At 38.5% G+C, this 18,640-nt stretch overlaps 1 protein-coding gene across 2 annotated transcripts in view; it reads left to right on the top strand.

The window, feature by feature from the left end:
• Positions 1–18,640, top strand: part of LOC114648936 (disks large homolog 4) — a 745,247-nt gene that overhangs the window by 62,366 nt on the left and 664,241 nt on the right. For both annotated transcript variants that reach the window (XM_051925299.1, XM_051925298.1), the window contains exon 3: positions 9,338–9,408. In XM_051925299.1, coding sequence (XP_051781259.1) covers positions 9,338–9,408 — 71 coding nt within the window. The remainder of the gene's footprint in view (positions 1–9,337; positions 9,409–18,640) is intronic.

Raw genomic sequence — 18,640 nt, 5'->3', positions numbered from 1 at the left:
CTAAATTTTAAATCCAGGGCCCCTTGAAGGCCTGTGCAGGACAAAGCCAGCCATTGGAGTCCTGGGTCAAGCTACCTGGGATAGGCCTTGTTGGTGAATTCTTTGGAGGCCTACACCCTTTTAGCTAATGAAGTGCATTGATTCATGTTCTGTTATCAGCTAAGATTGGCTTCTAATTACGCACTTGAGTTGAAAGAACAATCTGCAACCATTAAGGCCCTCTTGGGCTGAAATTGAAGAGGCCTGCACTACAACAAGTCCTTCTTTTTTTTGATTACCTCATACTACAGACAACCAAGTTAATCCACGCACACATATCTTTTTAAAGCAGCTAATGGAAATACATATCACCTACAGAACACTGCAAAAATATCTGTGTTTATAGAGCATCTACAAATAATAGATGTCTCAGAACATACATTATCAAAGACAGAAACAATGATAGAAAGAAAGAAAGAAAGAAAGAAAGAAAGAAAGAAAGAAAGAAAGAAAGAAAGAAAGAAAGAAAGAAAGAAAGAAAGAAAGAAAGAAAGAAAGAAAGAAAGAAAGAAAGAAAGAACTTTATTTGTCCCCAGGGGACATTTGGCTTTATCAGAAACATGACAGAAATGCAAGTAAAAGTGGGATTTATTTTTTAAAAATGATCAAGCTGATGCTTTTATCACAAGCACTTACAAATCAGTACATTTAATTTTTTTCTGTGGCTGGAATGCTCTTTATCACAATAGCCACTAGGGGGCTACATGTGATTAAATTTAATAATAACTCTCAATTATAATTTTTCTGCTGATGTCTTGAGGCTCTGCTTCTCCATCTCCCTGTATTAGTGGTATGTCAGATCCCAGCTTTCAGGACAGACTTATCAGCCTTAAGCCAGTGCAGCACAGGGCTAAGAGCCTGGACTCTGATTCACAAGAAAAGACGTTCAATTTCTACATTTAACAATTAACTTTCCCTTCATAACTGTTTAGCCCTACCTGTACTTGTTAAATACTTTGTGATGGCAATTTTTTTTTGTTTTATAAAATTCATTTGTTTGTTTATTTTCTGAAGTAAATGAGCTGTAAGGTAAACTACCTACAGTTAATCCATTTCTTTACATGTACTTCTGCATTTGCAGTTGTTAAGGCCGAGCTCAGAGTTCCTCCCTGGCTTATCTTTATCATTGTCTCTTTTTTGTCTTCTGTGTTCATGTTTTATTATTATTCATTGTTTTCCATTATTTTTTATAATATTGTTCTAATCATTATTCATCTGATTATGTATTATCTGTTAATTTTATTCTATTTAGTTATTAAAATAGTATCTACGTGTGTTTTGTGGTTCTGTTATGTTCCTCATATTTTGTGAGTGCATCCCCAAGAGGCGGGGCTACCTGTCTATCACTATTAAGGGCCGCCCCCAGCTCTACAGACAGGCTGGGAAGTGAAGAGCAGGGCCGTTCATCTTAAATGTGCTATAGTAGATCGTAATGGGATTTCTGTTTAGTGTATTTTTCTATGATTTTGATCTCTGGCTCCTGACTATTTTTGTTTCTGTTACTGGGATCGTTTTGTGAATGTCTCATTGGAACTCATTTCATTTGGATTGCCTGAAAGCCGTTTTTGCCTATTTTATGCTTTTTGAAGTATTTTGTTATATTTTTTCTGTCCCGCCTATAAATTCATCTTTTATAAAGTTACTTTAATTGCCTAGCTCTGTACAAACCAGGGGTTAATGGATTTGCCCTCTCTTCTGGCACATTTTGAGTGTTTTTTGGGGATATTTCTTAGTATATTTGTTTAACTTTGTTTTCAAAGTGCATTTTGGTCTAGTGTAGATCACAGTAAGCCACTCTAGTAGAAGCTAGGCTATCATCTGGTGTGTCTCTTCTGAACTGGCTGGTGGGATTCAGGCCTGCTTCCCAGCCTGTTTTTGAAGGCCTCACACCATTTTAGCCACTATGTAAGATGTTATTTTGTGTCTTTTTGTGTGAACTCTAACCATCCATCCACCGTCTGAGCTCATTTATTTAAATAGTTTGAAGAGAGTTTGAATCCCTCCCAGCAATATCCACTGCAAGGTGGAAGCCAACCCTGGTTGGGATGCTAGTTTTGCACAGGTCACAGTGACACTCACAGGCTCTCTAATTTAGAGAAGCAGAAGGCTCAAAGATCACCAGGGCGAAACCAATCTGGAAATGTGAAGAATGTGGAAAATTCAAAAAGAAAGTGGATGGTCTAGAAATCAAACCCAGCAGCAACATTCATTTTTTTCTATCATCTCCTCTAAAAAGTGCAAGTAAATATTTTGTTAATTGACACTGAGGGGATTGTGCAGTTCTTCTTGCAGTGATGGACAAGAATAATCAAGAAAATAAAAAATTTAAACTACATGAAATTTTGAAAAGTGTAAAGGACTAAATTATACTAATTTGAATACATCCTGAACAGGTGGCCAATATTAACCTGTCCCTCCAGGTTTATCAAGTAAATGAAAAGAGGGAGAGTGAAAGGATGCATGACAAGAAGATGTTGTCCTACAAGTCAATAGTTGGTGACAATGTGATATTTCTGCCTGTCTATTAATCAGGCCCAGCAGGGTTGCTTAACCCTTTAATAATGAATGGGTCAGCAGACATACAAAGACATCTGGTCAGCCAGGTCAGAGTTTTAAAGTTCCATGGCCAGCCTCAGAAGTACCTCACAGGTTAACACTCACGTGCTGGGTGGGACCTCCTCTGTGCAGGCCAGATGAGCTTGGCAGAGGCAAGGGCGAAGAAAGGCCAGTGTGGTTTAAGGGAAATGTTCAATGGTCTAATAATAAAATTATCATAGAATATTGTATTGAATTGCACTTGTTATGGAACATCATTTGCGTAAAAATTAAATAAATCAGGTGGAAATTAAAAAAATAATCATATGAAAATGTACAGTGATATATATAAATGAGTCATTAACTTGTGAAAAATGCATAATTAAATAAGTCATTTAATCATTATGAAAATTCTGGTTAAAATAAACTTATTATGAAATACAATATCATCATTTTATTTTGTCTCAAAATTGTAGTTACCTTACATTTAATGATTACAGGTTTTATTTCCAAATAGCCTTCTTTGATTTTATTTCACAATGAGACTTTTCCAAAAGGCACATTTCCAAATGGCTCTTTTAATGCAAGCGCTTCTTGTTTCAGAATGTCTTTTTTACGAGGGTTTGTCACTTGTCAATCCGCCTGGCTGAACCTGTTCGTATTGGTTTATCCTTCGCTGTCAATTACTTTTCCCTGATTGCAGGCGGTGGGCTGCCAAGCCTCTTTAGTACTATTTACCTTCCAACTGGCAAAGATGTGGATGCGGTTAGGAGCTGGAATGGTTAGTAATAGAAAGAGTTCATTTAATACATGATGCTGTTTTCAGATGAACTGGCGATAATTTGGAAATGCACAGACAGAGAAGAATTCTTCATAGTGTCTGCACGGATTAAGAAGTTATTAGTAGTTTAAGAATGACTGAGCACCATGTCCTCACAGAAAATGCCTGTGTAGAAATCGCATAGGCACGCATTAATTCTGAATGTCCAGTGCTGGAAATCCAGGCTGACACAGTATTCAATCGCAGTGGCGTAGCTCGAGTTCGTGCCGCTCAGGGCAGGGCGGTGCTTCAATTTGCCGCCCTCCAACATATCTGAATATATTAACCTATTTAAGGAGAAAATTAAAATAACGTATAGAGAAAAATTAAGATAGATTTTACATAGTTTTATTCATATATAGAGAAAAAGCAATACTTTTTCACATGTAATTATTTATTAGCATCAACTAGACAAGAATATAGTATAGACGTGCTGATAAGCCGTGTTCTGATTATTAGTTTAATATAATTACACTGCAAAAACCAGAACCAGTGTAGTGTACAAGTGATAGGTGGGGATGTTTTCTGCGCAGTGCAAGAATGCATTCAGATTGATAACGAAACGAAATTATAAATTGTAAATTAGTTGTTTATCTTCCTAGAAATTATTATCGGTGTAATGTTTATATTTAATTTTGTCATTGCCTCATAAATTTCAACTGCTGTGTCTGATGCCGTCACAGAAGGACAGTCTGAAAATTATATTTGAAGCATTTGTGGATTAAAATCAGAGAATTTTACTTTTTTCATTCATGGGTGATATTTTTCCGAACCCTGTTGCTTACACACAAATTGTACTGAGACTTTTGGGCAATAATGCCGCTCCCAAAAATGTGCCGCCCGGGGCGGACCACTCCCAGCTACCCCGTTGTTCAATCAATTTTAAATTACTAAGAACTTCTTCATCAGTGTGAATATTTTAAAAAGCACTTATCCATCCTTGCATTCCCAGTGTATTCTGGATTCATTTTCAAACAGCATCATATTGTGGCTGACAGCCTGCTCTTCAGATTGGTGGAGTTAAATACTTGGGTGACATTAACCCAATGGAAGGGAAAAGAGGAGGGAGATGCTTTATATCTTGTAAAACTAGAGAATATTCAAGAAGATAGGTAGAAACTTTCCGTGGGGGGATAAATAACCCCATGCAGGAGTTGTGGATTATTCTTGCTGAATCGGGAAGAATGAAGATAGAGACAAAAAGAATGGCAGTGTGAAGGAGCAATCAGATATCTCGCCAAAGGCTCATTCATTAAATCGGATACTGAATTACATATGTAACAAATTCTAAAAACTTTTTGAAACAATCTAAAGAAAGATAAATGATTGCTAGAAAAGTCATAGATCAAACATGGTCAAATTACAAGATGACCACAAATTTATCTTGTTAATTTTATATCTCAACATACTGAAGTCTGCCTGATAGTTAAATATATTTAATATATTTATATATCAGTCCAAAGACATGCAGGTTAGGTGGATTGGTGATTCTAAATTGGCCCTAGTGTGTGCTTGGTGTGTGGGTGTGTTTGTGTGTGTCCTGCGGTGGGTTGGCACCCTGCCCAGGATTGTTTCCTGCCTTGTGCCCTGTGTTGGCTGGGATTGACTCCAGCAGACCCCCGTGACCCTGTGTTCGGATTCAGCGGGTTGGAAAATGGATGGATGGATATTTATATATTTATATTTAATATATATTAAAGACAGGTTAGATGAAACTGTTAGCATGCTGATATAAGAATGTTAACATATTTATCTTCATAATAAGGAAGGTATTCCTCATTGTAAAAGGCTTAGCCTTTGTACGGTTTTGATATTTTCATTGTGGGGTGCTTTTCAACAATACATCTTGCAACGCTAAAATTGATTTTTATGAGTTGAAGGACAGTAGAGGAATAAACATGATCCACTGCTGGCTGTCAGGAAGTTGGTTTACTCTTCAATTCATCACTTCCAGATTTTTTTTGACAAAAGAGCTCATCGGTAGAAGCAGGAAGAGGGAAAAACAACAAGGGTTGAAAAAATGGAGCCAGGAGAACCTAACACCTAGGACCAAGGCAGTGATATTTCAGTTCTGATATTAATTATAGTTTTAGTTTTTATTTTCCATCCATCCATCCATTTTCCAACCCGCTGAATCCAAACACAGGGTCACGGGGGTCTGCTGGAGCCAATCCCAGCCAACACAGGGCACAAGGCAGGAACCAATCCTGGGCAGGGTGCCAACCCACCGCAGGACACACACAAACACACCCACACACCAAGCACACACTAGGGATTAATTTTTATTTTCATTTTGTTCTAGTTTTCAGTGGAGTCAAAAAAAATGATTTTTATTTAGTTCTGTGTTTAAAATTGTAGTTTTTATTTTATTTAGTTCTGGTCTTTTACATAATATTAGTACAATTTTGGTTTTTTTTTCTGTTGCAAGACCACAAATGCTGGCCTACACATATTTCAATGTAAGTTATGCTTCAGTCAACAAAATACACTCACAGTTCATAATGACGTTAAACACAACTTGACTATTAATGATCAATGAGATTAAGTGGCCTAATGAGTGTAGTCAGCAAGTTAAAAATTTTCAACCCAAGAAACCAGTCTGTGTAAGCACGTTACTGTTAAGCTTTAAACAAGCACGTATTTTGAGAGATTTGTTCATGTTGCAATGACGTTCGTTGCACAGATAGCCACACAGTGAAAATATTTGCTTGATGAGCGCCTGTAATGCAGGTACACAGACAAAGTCCTCGGCGTTGTATGTTGACGATTTCTGCTGCCAGTACTGAAACAGTGACGTGTGGTGAGGTTCATGGCTGGTGACTCCTTCAGAGTCAGATTTACAAATATATGAACCCAAAAGAGTAGCTTATTCACTATTCAGCTGGAAGCATGCACACTGACTACTGTTTTATGTTTCATATCTCATCAGCATTCTTTACACACAGGTAGGTGAGGTACATATTGTTTAAGAAAGAGCGTTACATTTATAGAGAGAGCGGAGAGAGCGCATTCGTTCCGCACCCTCCATGTGTTCTAAATTTGCCGTTGCAATTCCTCAATTAATACTCATTCAATACAAGTGAAGGTACAGAGTGGTGAACAAAAAACACGGATTTCAATTTTGACCTTAATTGAAATATTTAGTTGTTTTTAAAAGCTTTAAATTCTGATGCTTTAATCAATTTTAACACTGAATGTTCAACAAAGGATAACAAGAAAAACTAAAGAATATTTTAAAGTCAAAAATAGTCTTACCTTTATGTGTAAATGGATTCCATGAGCCTATCCTTCTCCATGAAAATCTCCGTCATTTTCTTATAAAAGTCCTTCTTGTTTTCCTTTAGTTTTAAAAGTTTTAATCTTCCATTTTGGCAGTCAGTTGGAATACAAAATAAAAATAAACGGACCGCTGCAGTGCACTTGACTTTCTGATATCGCTAACTTATTGGTGCCCAGAGCCTCTGCGTAGAAGAACAGCAGCAGCAAGAACCTGTTGGGATCACATGCGCCACTTACAATGCGGCACCCTACCGTCTGCCTCGCCTCGTGCCTTTCACTGCAGTTTTATGGCCGATCAAGCAAGACTACATATGTCACACACATTCATTAAAGATATTAGCCAGACTGTGGAATGTAAGGGTGTATAATAAACGTTTCTGCAAACATTATATTGGCGACATACAGAGAGACAGCAACAGGCACGCGCCAATTGCATGCATCAACCCAGTGTGTGAGAGAGAGTACAGTCCGACTTGAGGTGAGGCTCGAAGGTGCCGCATCTCACGTTTCTCCCCTGTATTTGAACAGGAAATGCGCCAATTCAGCGATTTTGACTATAAAAACGATCAAAAGTATTGGAATCATACAGAAAACAAATGTATAGCACAGACCAGTGAACACGTTTATTTTATGTTATAATTATTAGGTTTTTTTTACATCAGAGGTATTGCGGTCTGTAGCTTCACTCTGTTGCCCTGAATTGCAGTCCTGGTGCCAGAGAAGAGCTGGACTTCCACTAAGTACTGATCCAGCTGGTCCTGCACTGAAACTCCGAGACTGTTTTCTTCTTCTCGCACGCTATAGTTGTTTTAATTATCATCTGCGCTGTAATTAAAGTATTTCCACGTGTTACTTCCTCGATTTCTACCCGCAAATATCTGTGCAAAACTCGCCATCGTCAACCACACGTGCTTACTGCTCCAACCCAATGAGCCAAATGTGCTCAACAAACAAACAACAGTCCTTTATGGAAGTTGCGCCACGTGACTATAGTAAACCCAAGTTACAAGATTACCGCATAGTGAACAGCGCAATGTAAATGAAGGCTCAGGGCGACCTACAAACAACCCCTCTGCATGACTGAACCAGACTGAACGAAAATGCTATTGCTTTTTTTCATTTTTACTCAGTTTTAACTTGTTTTAATTCGTTCACATATCACTTATTTTTATTTCTATTTAGTTTTAGTTTCTCTGTTTGCCGTAATTTCAGTTCTCTATCTTGTAAAACGAAAAACAATATTTTTAGTTCTAGTTCTCGTTTTCGTTATGAAAATATCACTGGACCAAGGGGTAAGAAACTGCCCCTGAATTTTGCCATGCTAATGCCGATGGTCCTGTACCATTTGGTAGACTGGAATTGTGAGAAAAATGACACCATTGATCAGGAAAATGGCAACATGTACCTGCTGAATAGGCTTTCTTTGAAAAACTGCACTTAGGTGACAGTCCTCTACAGTATGTCCTGCTTTCACAATACAATATATCCATCCATCCATCCATTTTCCAACCCGCTGAATCCGAATACAGGGTCATGGGGGTCTGCTGGAGCTAATCCCAGCCAACACAGGGCACAAGGCAGGAACAAATCCCTGGGCAGGGCGCCAGCGCACTGCAGCAATACAATATATATATATATATATATATATATATATATATATATATATATATATATATATATATATATAGTATATGTGAAATATCCATCTTAATTAAATGCACCAGATAAATAGGCTGAAAAGGCCCAGGTTGATGGTCAGGAAAATGGAGCTGCTAAGCAACTCTTAATGGTGGTGTTGTCAGAGGCAAGATGTGATGATTGATGTACGCAGGTGGTCCATGGACAGTTGGTCCAAAGTAGGACTTGGGAAGGGTGTGACATAGAATTAAAGGGGATATGGCTCATGAGGTGTCGTCTATTCTCCTCATCTTCTCTCTAGTACCCTTCCTTCTCAATTCTAGCAATAGCTCTCACGTTACAAAAAAGCCAAAGACTGTGGCTGACTTGACTAAGATACACTGGCCTTATTTGCTCCTGCCATTGCTACCATTGATATCCAACTGATAAAGTTACTCGTAGGTGTAATGACTTAGAGCTTCCTGATGTGTAGATTCAGATTTTGCCACATTTTCAAGCATAAATGATGTATTTCTGGATGTCAGTTATTTTTATAATTTTATGATCATGATCAGCACCCTTATATTTTATGCGAGTTTTCTGTTTAGGTATTGCCTTTTTGTGGTACAAGTCCTTGTGTCCATTGCTAGTCATTTGGCAAGGGGTGTGTGACACGTCATGTGGATGGAGCTTGTGAAGTTATCACATTACCACTATTTAGGATGATGGTGTGATGACCTAGTTTTGGGATTTCTTTCTAAAAGCCCTTTCTTTTACATAGTGGAAGCTAAAAGGAACTTCTGGGAATTTTTTAATGCTAGGACCTTACTTGTGCTTTTTCTTGTTTTACTGTTTAAATGCTTTATTACTTGGTGTTTTTGACCTTCCTTCATCCCCTGGTTATTTGTTTCCTCTCTGCCCCTATTATTTTCCTACCCATAGGATACTGTCCAGTTATTTTGTCAAGAAAAGCTGGCAGCTGTACAATAAGGAATGATGTTCAGGAAAATCCCCTAAATTTGGATTTTTCTTTCTTTTCCTCAACAGATATCCAGGAGTTTTATGAGCTGACAGTGTTTGAAAATCAACCCAATAGCTTTGCTCAAATGTCACCACAGGTATGTTTTGATATCTCTCTCGCCTTCTTTCACCAATACGACGACCAAATCACCAAATGCCTGCGGGCAAATCCTATCTGAACTCTAGCAGTTCTTTCTCATTGCTTTAAGCCCAGTTTGGGTGTCTGACTTTCAAAGTTCACATTGACACACCTACAGTTGCTATTTTTTGTGCTTCTTACATTCTCCTCAGGGCAGAGGTTGGCAGTGACTGGCATAGTGGGAGACATGAAATAAGTGAGCTGGGCTAATGTTGTATTGGTCAGAAAGAATTATTTGTAATTTTAACATTTGCAACTTGAAGAGTCATTGTTTGTACCACTCAGAAACATTTTACTAATATGAAAACATTTTTTATAGTTGTTAGTTGGAAGTGGCATTTAGAATGGGTGGCATCAGGACAGAAAATGCTGAGATCCTAGTTGGAAGAATTTCAGGCTCTGCCATGGTGGCTGGCTTTTGAGGTCTTATTACATCAGTCTGATATGTGATAAGTTGCTGGTTTAGGACCAGAGACTTTGACCATAATGTACATTATCTCAATCATTTCTTTACCCAATGGGTGGCATAGAGGCACAGTGCTAAACACTGCAATTTCATGGATCCCAGGTCTGTTTATTGTCAGAGTGGAGTCCGCATGGATGTTTATTCAGATGCTATGGGTTTTCTTGCTGTAATCAGAATAATAGTTTAATATGTCACTCTGCTCTGTGCAAATATTGTAAATCTGCTTTTCTTTTCTTCTCACATGTACAGCTGACACAAAGCCAGATTTAGTACAGGGTCTCAGCATTTAGAACTGCTAGGCAAGCATTAGAAGACAAGAAAGGGACAACTGCGAAATGGGCATTGTACTATTTCTGTGTGTCAGAGTCAGCATGACATTGGATCCTCTTTTCCTTGTTTGGAATGGCATGATTTACCTAAGTGGGTGCCTGCACATGGAGAAAGGGTTTAAAACCTTGGAACATTGCCCGGCACACCTTTGAAGCCGACCGACGGATGGGAGATAACATCATCCAATCCTGAAAATCCTTCCAGTGCAGCGATGAAAATGGCAGACTGTATACATCGAGCTCCCACTTCGATCAAAAGTCTTGTCATGGCTTCCTCGTCTGTTATGCCACGTAAACTGTCATTAAAGAAAGCTAAGTTATTTCTCCTATGTGATTTCTTACCACAGTATCACTAAGGGAGGGGTATCGCCTTTTAATGTCAAATCTATATAGTATCGGGTAACATGTAACATGCTGCAATTACAAAAGAACTTATTCCAACAAGGGATCTAGCTCCCCCTGCTGGATTTACTTGCCTTTGCCTGCCCATTATGTTATCTTGATTTGTGCCCAGTGCTGTTAGGAAAGCCTCTGGCATGAGCTGAATTGGATAATGGCTCTGTTATGTAATTTCTTGCACTTTATATTGTCAGTGTTTCTACTGTCAGCAACAATGGCAGCTTCTGAGTCATCCCCAAACTCAGAATGAATGCAGTAAGACCACATTACTTAAAAAGGCATTTCATTAATAAAATAAGTAAAGAGATTACACAACAAAGTATCAAATAAAATGTCACACTTGGTAGCTGGTATTGTTATGTAATCCAATAAGGAAGGAGGACTTGTTTTGCTGTCAGCTGTGATATGGAGAGGAAACTATAATAGTAGCAGTGACTGTTTAAATGTTATGTTACCCAGGGACTTTCTATCTATCTATCTATCTATCTATCTATCTATCTATCTATCTATCTATCTATCTATCTATCTATCTATCTATCTATCTATCTATCTATCTATCTATCTATCTATCTATCTATCTATCTATCTATCTATCTATCTATCTATCTATCTGGTACTGTTTCTGTCTTTGATAATGTATGTTCTGAGACATCTATTATTTGTAGATGGCTCTATAAGTACAGATATTTTTGCAGTGTTCTGTAGGTGATATGTATTTCCATTAGCTGCATTAAAAAGATATGTGTGCGTGGCTTAACTTGGTTGTCTGTAGTATGAGATAATCCAAAAAAGAAGAAGGACTTGCTGTAGTGCAGGCCTCTTCAACTTCAGCCCAAGAGGGCCTCAATGGCGGCAGTTGAAGTGCTCAAGTGCTTAATTAGAAGACAATCTTAGCTGATAACAGAACATGAATCAACGCACTTCATTAGCTAAAAGGGTGTAGGCCTCCAAAGAATCCACCAATAAGGCCTACCCCAGGTAGCTTGACCCAGGACTCCAATGGCTGGCTTTGGCCTGCACAGGCCTTCAAGTGGCCCTGGAATTAAAATTTAGTGTCCCAAAATATGCCACAAATGTACATAAATGCACTTCCAGGGAGTGGACTCATCCCAACCTCTAACTAGTAATGATAAGGACTTGAAATTTGGCCAAAATATATGTCTTAAGCCAGGTCTAGACATATACATTTCGACTTTGACTCCCCTGGGATGACCACAGGGCCATTATTAGTGTGAAGAAATACTACAGTGTGACCTGTCAACAGACAAGCAGTGCCACACAGATTGAGGTAATAGTGACTTGCCCTTCAACCAAAAAATCTGGGTTTGTTTCATTATAATCCTCTCTTTAATCAAGCAATTCTCTCACTGTTTGTATTATACCCTCCCTAGGTGAAGTCATATTGTCTCTGAGTTTTTTATTACAGTTTGGGGTCATAAGAATAATCCCTCCCAACTATACCACCATCTCAACCCACTCAGCTTAGTTTCATTGTCATGTCTGAAGCTGAAGAGGATGGCTTGCGGTTGAAGTGAGTGGTTGTCACCACACAGCTGACTCAAACTTTATAAGAAATTTAAATCCCTGTTTGTATTTAGTCTGAAAACCAAACTACATAAGGAATATGGATTATTGATTCCTCCCAAATCCCTAAGGATGTATGCCATAGTTTTATTAGTGATTCTCCGTTGGCACTGCCTGGGTGTGTGCGAGGATGGGTTTTACAATGAACTGCAGCCCCGTCCAGGATTGGATATTAGAATACACACCAGCCTCCCACCCTGAAATAGTTTAAATACATTTGCAAATGTTATGCTCATTTAAAAAAGCCAGCATTTCAACCATGGTAAATCTGTGCAAACTTTATAAACATATTTCCTTGAAGAGCACTTTATAAGTACGAAATGAAAACCTGCAATAAAACTGAGACAATCTGACCATCTAACTGCCACCTACATACCTGTGAGTGACAGCAGCAGCTCTCTTATTTGAAGCCAGAAGTTTTTATGCATGGGTTCTTTATTGTCATATAATATTTTTCTTTTCTTTGGAATTCTGTAACTAAGCATTTCACTACAGTTTTCACTATTTTTATATCTGTATGTGACAAATAAAATTTTGATTCGATTTGAAATGTCCTGCAGTGGCCTGGTGCGCACTACACACAACCCTCAAGATGGATCAACTGGATAAACAGAGCATTTGAGTTATATGATGGGATTCAAGCATGGGTTCAAATCTCACCACACAACCTTTCCCCTACTGTTTTATGCAGCAAATGTAACATTCTCTAAGCAAATTGCATGCTTTTATTATTCTCACTTCAGACGAGATAGGGTTAAATGAGTTAGGGATACATCTTGTATTTAAGCAAAATGACCGCTGGTAACCTGCTTCAAATATAGCTACAGTACATTTCAGTGAATGGCAGTCACCTTTGAAATGTTCAAGTCAAGTTTTTTGCCGTATGTATGCAGCAATGTTGGATCGTTACTAAAATTTTGACTTTAGTATTGATATCAGCTTTTGATCTTAGTTCTAGTACCAAAACACTTCAGAAGCAAATAATGAATGACTCCAAACCCCTCACCTTACTCCATCCTCCCTGGTGTGCTGTGCAGTCACAACACGCTATGTACTGTTTCCCTCTTGATAGGATGAAAGCATAAAGTGTCCAATTGTCGAAGCAACAAGGGGGAAGTCCCAATCACTTAGAAGCAATACGGGGGCCTGGGGTGGGGTCCCTGTGAAGTCCAGATCCAATCCATGCCTGTGGTTTTGTTCCATGAAGTCTACAGAATGGACGTTTTTCTACGTATACCATACAGTTTGTTGAGGGAATGAGTGGGACGGGGGAGGAAGTTGAAGGTTTGAAAGTAAACCTGATATTTACTTCCAGTGCTGAGATTCCCAAAATGCTGGTACCGTACTGTTTTAAACATTGGAGTTTTCAGTACTTTTCCAGTACTATTATGTTGTACAATGAAATCTGAACTTGCATGGATGTGTTTCATTAAACACAAAGATTATTACAAGGGCTGGTGTGTGGGGTGAGGTGACAAAGCAACAAGACAGTTGCCTTTGGTGTCATTTTGGTTAGGGTGGCGTTGTCATACAAGAGTTTTTTTTTTCTGAAATATAAAAAACCTAGCTGTGGTGGTCTTCGGGTCAAAAAAACAACTCAAAGACTCCCTTGCAGTTTTACTATAATCATAAACTTGAGGAGGCATCAGCTAACTCTTAAGAATTACCGAGTGCAGAGGACATGGACCCACCTGTGCTTGCTGCCCCACTGGCTTTTGAAAGAAGACTCTGGCAATACCATATCTTAACTGTATTGCTGGCACATGAGTCCTATTAATTTTTGTCTCAAGAAAATACCTCCAGATAGACAATGAGTTTAGTAAAAACTTCAAGCCTTGCCCTCCATTTCTGATGTGGTTCACTTACACGTTGTTGAACCATGGTGTTTGCTTCATTTCAACATTGTGTCTCTTCATCTATGTCATTAGCTTGACATTGTTGTTGCCCGGTGGTGTTTGTTGCAAACAGGTCTTTCATAGTGAGAAGTGAGGTGCGTACAAGAGCTGAAAAAAATGTAAAGTGCATGCATATGCCATTTAGTGGCTGTGGTTGAGCGTGAACAGAACGAACTGCTACACACACACACACACACACACACAGGTCTTTTGTTTGTATATGTCTAATGAGACGTAAGTCTAAACAGTAACAGTGATATCCATATCAAGTGCCTAACTTGCACTCAGACTTCAAAAATTAAGAGAAACATTTTGAAAGTTTTAAATGTCTCAGAAAAGCAGTCTGCACCACTTCATCGCACGGCAAGCATCCTAGCAGCAAAACAAGTCATTTCCATTTCAAAGCAACATGTCGGTAACTGATATTAGCATTCATTTTCCTCATTATCACATAATTGTATTATGTATGTATTGATTGTCAATTTGTGAAATTTTGTTAATTTCAGGAATGTTAATTAAGGCGTCAGTCATTGGTACAGTGACAATTAAGTGTCTTTTAAGCTTGTACTTCGTGTCGTTGTCAGAAGGCATCTTTTAATTTGCAGGATGGAGTTTTGAAACTGCTCAGGTATAGAGAGAAACATGCAGAAAACAGCCACGTTTTGTTTTATAATCACTTTCTATATATATATGGATCAAACAGAAGCATTGAAAAAATTGCACATTTATATTGTTTTTGGTGCCTATTTTGTTTGTTTTATTATTGATTTTAAACTAATCAGCAGCTCTAATCGGGGTATGACAGACTGAAGTTGTGAATTTTGATCCTGGATTTAAAAGTTTAGACTGAAGGAGCAGCTGATATTTTAGCAGGATGATCGCTCCACAGGTTTGGGGCCCTCATTGAGGGGGTATGAAAGGTTTGTTTTTGGGCGCTCATTATCTATGCATTTTATAAAGCAAAATGTTTATTGAAGTCAAAAACCGTATGTACAGACATAGACAAAAATTATAGGCTACAACATTGACAATAATCCAACAATAACAACAATAGGAATAATCAAGCTGGTGTAGCATAGAAGACACAGATATGGCAGAGTAAACTTAAACAATCAACATTTAAACAGGAATACAACTCTAGGCTCTTTGACTGCATTGTTAAAGGCTGATTTAATTCAAAGTATTAAACTGGTCTCAGATGAGCATAGAGTAAACCTTGCATTAAAACTCCACAAAACATTGTCCTCTGTTGTTCATCACTGTATTTGACTTGAGAGCTTTGACTCTTCACATTCGCTCCAGACACCCAAGCAAAGGTCTCCATCGTATATATTGACAAGGAAACAGTGAACGGGAATTGTGGGTAAATGTTTAAAGATCATTATTACACTTAAGTTTCAATGCATTTTTTAATTATATTAGGATAGTAAGTTTATTTCAGAGACCTTGATTCCAATTTATATCTCTATGATTTATGGGGTTGCATAAGATTACGATTATATGGTCACCATCACTGTAGGCTACCTTTAATGCTTGTATGTTAAATAGAGAGCTACCCACACAGTGATCGATATATGTATATATATAGCTGCACAAAGGTAGCTTTTCTTTTCACTTGTATAATATAACTTTGATCTTTTTAGAGAAGTGTGAAATGCAAGAGAAAGGGAGAAATAAAGAATGCCTGCCAATATAGTTCAATTGCCACGCATTTTCTGAAATGTTGCACCTAAAGAGTGTATTTATCCAAGTGAGACCCTTGCAGTCAGATGAGACTATAATCAAATCTTTCCTTCAGCATCTTGATATTGTCAATCCACTGTTTTTCATTAAACTCCTTCACATCTTCTTCCCTTCAGTTCTGCCTCATCTCTCATTTGTCTTCAGGTTTCTGTGTACATATTTGTCAATGTTGTTTCCACGCAAGGCATCTCAGAATTTGCTGATGAATTTCCAGATGTCCAGTACTGTAAGTGATTTGAACTCAGCATGTCAGCAAGTCAGCATGTTGCTTTTATTGTTGGTTGTCTATTAAGTTGCTTCTGTCTGCTAAATTATTTTGTGCTAATTTTGTGGATTCAGGATATATATTGATACACAGCGATTTGGAATTTGAATCACATACAAAATGAATTTGAACAGTCAAACACAAGAAGTCAGATATAAGCCAACAAACAGAATTAAGTCAGTTTAAACTGCAGTGTGACTGCAGGAACGTATGGACTCAACAGCAACCAGTATTAGACTTTCAACAAATTTTTTACCATTGTGACATTATCTACAGTTGTTCCAGGATTTGAGGGGCATTTCCCCTTTGCATACTCTCTATTTGCACCTCTACACTCTTTTTGTAGGTAATGGTAAGCTCTGATAAGTAAGCCTTTTTTTTAATTCAAGTTATTTGCCTTATACAATTTCTTGTATTATCATTTTTTACATACCCCAACTTACCTTCCAGAAATACAGAAAGACAAAGAGAGAAGCATGGGGTCAGAGCACAGGGTACGCTTTTTGTACAGTGCCCCCTGGAGCAATTCCAGGTTAAGGGTCTTGCTCAAAGGTCCAACCGAGCTTCATTCCTTCTGTGGCACTGATGGGATTCAAATCTGCAAACTTCCAGTTACCAGTACAGATCTCTTAGCCATGGAGCTACCAGTTTGATTTTTAATTAATTACAATCAGAATCAGAATATTTAAGTCTTTGTGTATATAACAGAGGATTTTTAAATCAGCCCCAAGTATTTTTGGAAGCCATTGTAAGGAATTAAGAACAGGAGTTATGTGGTCAGACTTTATAGTTCTTATAATGATTTTTGCAGCAGAATTTTGAAATAACTGAATAGCCTGTGAATATGTGTGGTGCTGAGGTGTCGTGTTGCATGGCTGCACTCAGGTCCTAATTTGGGGTCCTTAGGTGGTTCTTCGTGGGGTGGGTGCGGAAACGTGCTGTATCACTGCATGTTCCCAACCTCCTCCTCCTCCTCCTCCGGATATGCATTGCAGTAGTGAAACCTATTAGAAATAAATGCATCAACTACAGTAATTTTTAGTATCCCCCTCATTAAGAAAACATCTTAATTTTCCAACACTTTTAATATGGAAAAAACTTGTTTTTGAATAGTTTTGTTGTGTATGTTCTTAGTGAGAAGTCAAGGAAAATTACACCTTTTATTGGCTAACTAGAAAGATTACAATATGCAAGCTTTCAAGGCAACTCAGGACCCTTCTTCAGGCATCATTACATCTTTCCTGAAGAAGGGGCCTGAGTTGCCTCGAAAGCTTGGATATTGTAATCTTTCTAGTTAGCCAATAAAAGGTGTCATTTTGCTTGACTTCTCCCTACATCCGTAATGGGTAACACGTCACAACACCCAAGTACTAGTGTGTGTTTTAAAAGACATTGTCAATCTTGGGTCACAAAGTTGCACAGGAGAGTTCCAAGCAGTAGAAACTTTATTGCTGTTCTGCTAGTTACAAACACAAGTCTCTTTCATAGGCGATCTGGCCTCACAAGGGACAGCTGCCAAATCTGACTCATCGGCCCCAATTCCTGCTCAAAAGAACACAAAGTCTTCTTCAACCAATGGGATCGAGCGGCTGGAGTGGAGGGAGTCTGGGGGAAGAGAGACAGGAGAGTGAGACACCTCAGGATGGCCGTGGCTCCATCTTTTAAATGTTCATAGCCTCGTATGAGAAGCATGTCGTGCAGCAAGCTGACAGCTGCTTCTGCAAAGAGGTACTGAAAGAGTGTGTTTTAGAGGAAGTTTCTGAAGGGCCACCACGTCCCCCTGCAGCAGCGGTCACAACATGCTAGTGTCAAAGATAGTATCGAAGTTGCATGTTTATTCAGTAAAACTAACGTTTAGTCCAACTTAGTTAAAAAAAAAGGGAGAGAATGTTGTTGTGATCAGCATCATTTCCTCCAATAAGTAACTTTTCTGTTTTTTCTTCATTCATCGACAAATCTTTCTCAGCCATCTACCAGTACCCAGAATTGTTTGTGCCAACTTACAAGGACAGAGTGAGGCCAGAGAGAGCTTGGGGACACTTATTGTTGGACATGGCTGAGGTGGACCCCGGTGTTCATGGGTGTTGGGGGTATAAGGTGATGTCAAGAACTCAGGTGAACTTGAGGCTTATATGGACAAGGGTGTCAAGAGCAGAAGGATGGCTAATAGTATTGAGTTACTGGAAACACAAGCTGGTTTGTGAACTTCAGTTTGGATTGTATGGAGGAAATTTCACTAGTTTTCTGTTAAGCTTGTGTTCCTGTGCATTATGTTGCTTGTTTTAGGTCCATATATTTAAAAAAAGACACCTGGTACAGTTTTGTAGGTGCCACACCACCAGGATGGGGTGCTCCATTTCACCCCTAATTTCCTTAGATCCATCTAGGGAGGACTCCTGGGTCAGAATTGTCGTTCCTCTTCGAGGCTGCAGAGACTATTTCTGGCTATGTTTTCAAATGGCCTGAGCCACTGAAAATGAAGCCACAAGGTTCAATCGCAGCTCAAATTC

Source organism: Erpetoichthys calabaricus, chromosome 3 (genome assembly GCF_900747795.2).
Source record: "Erpetoichthys calabaricus chromosome 3, fErpCal1.3, whole genome shotgun sequence".
Lineage (NCBI taxonomy): Eukaryota > Metazoa > Chordata > Cladistia > Polypteriformes > Polypteridae > Erpetoichthys > Erpetoichthys calabaricus.
The sequence above is the reverse complement of the archived record's forward strand: the minus strand, read 5'-3'. Positions and strand labels throughout refer to the sequence as shown.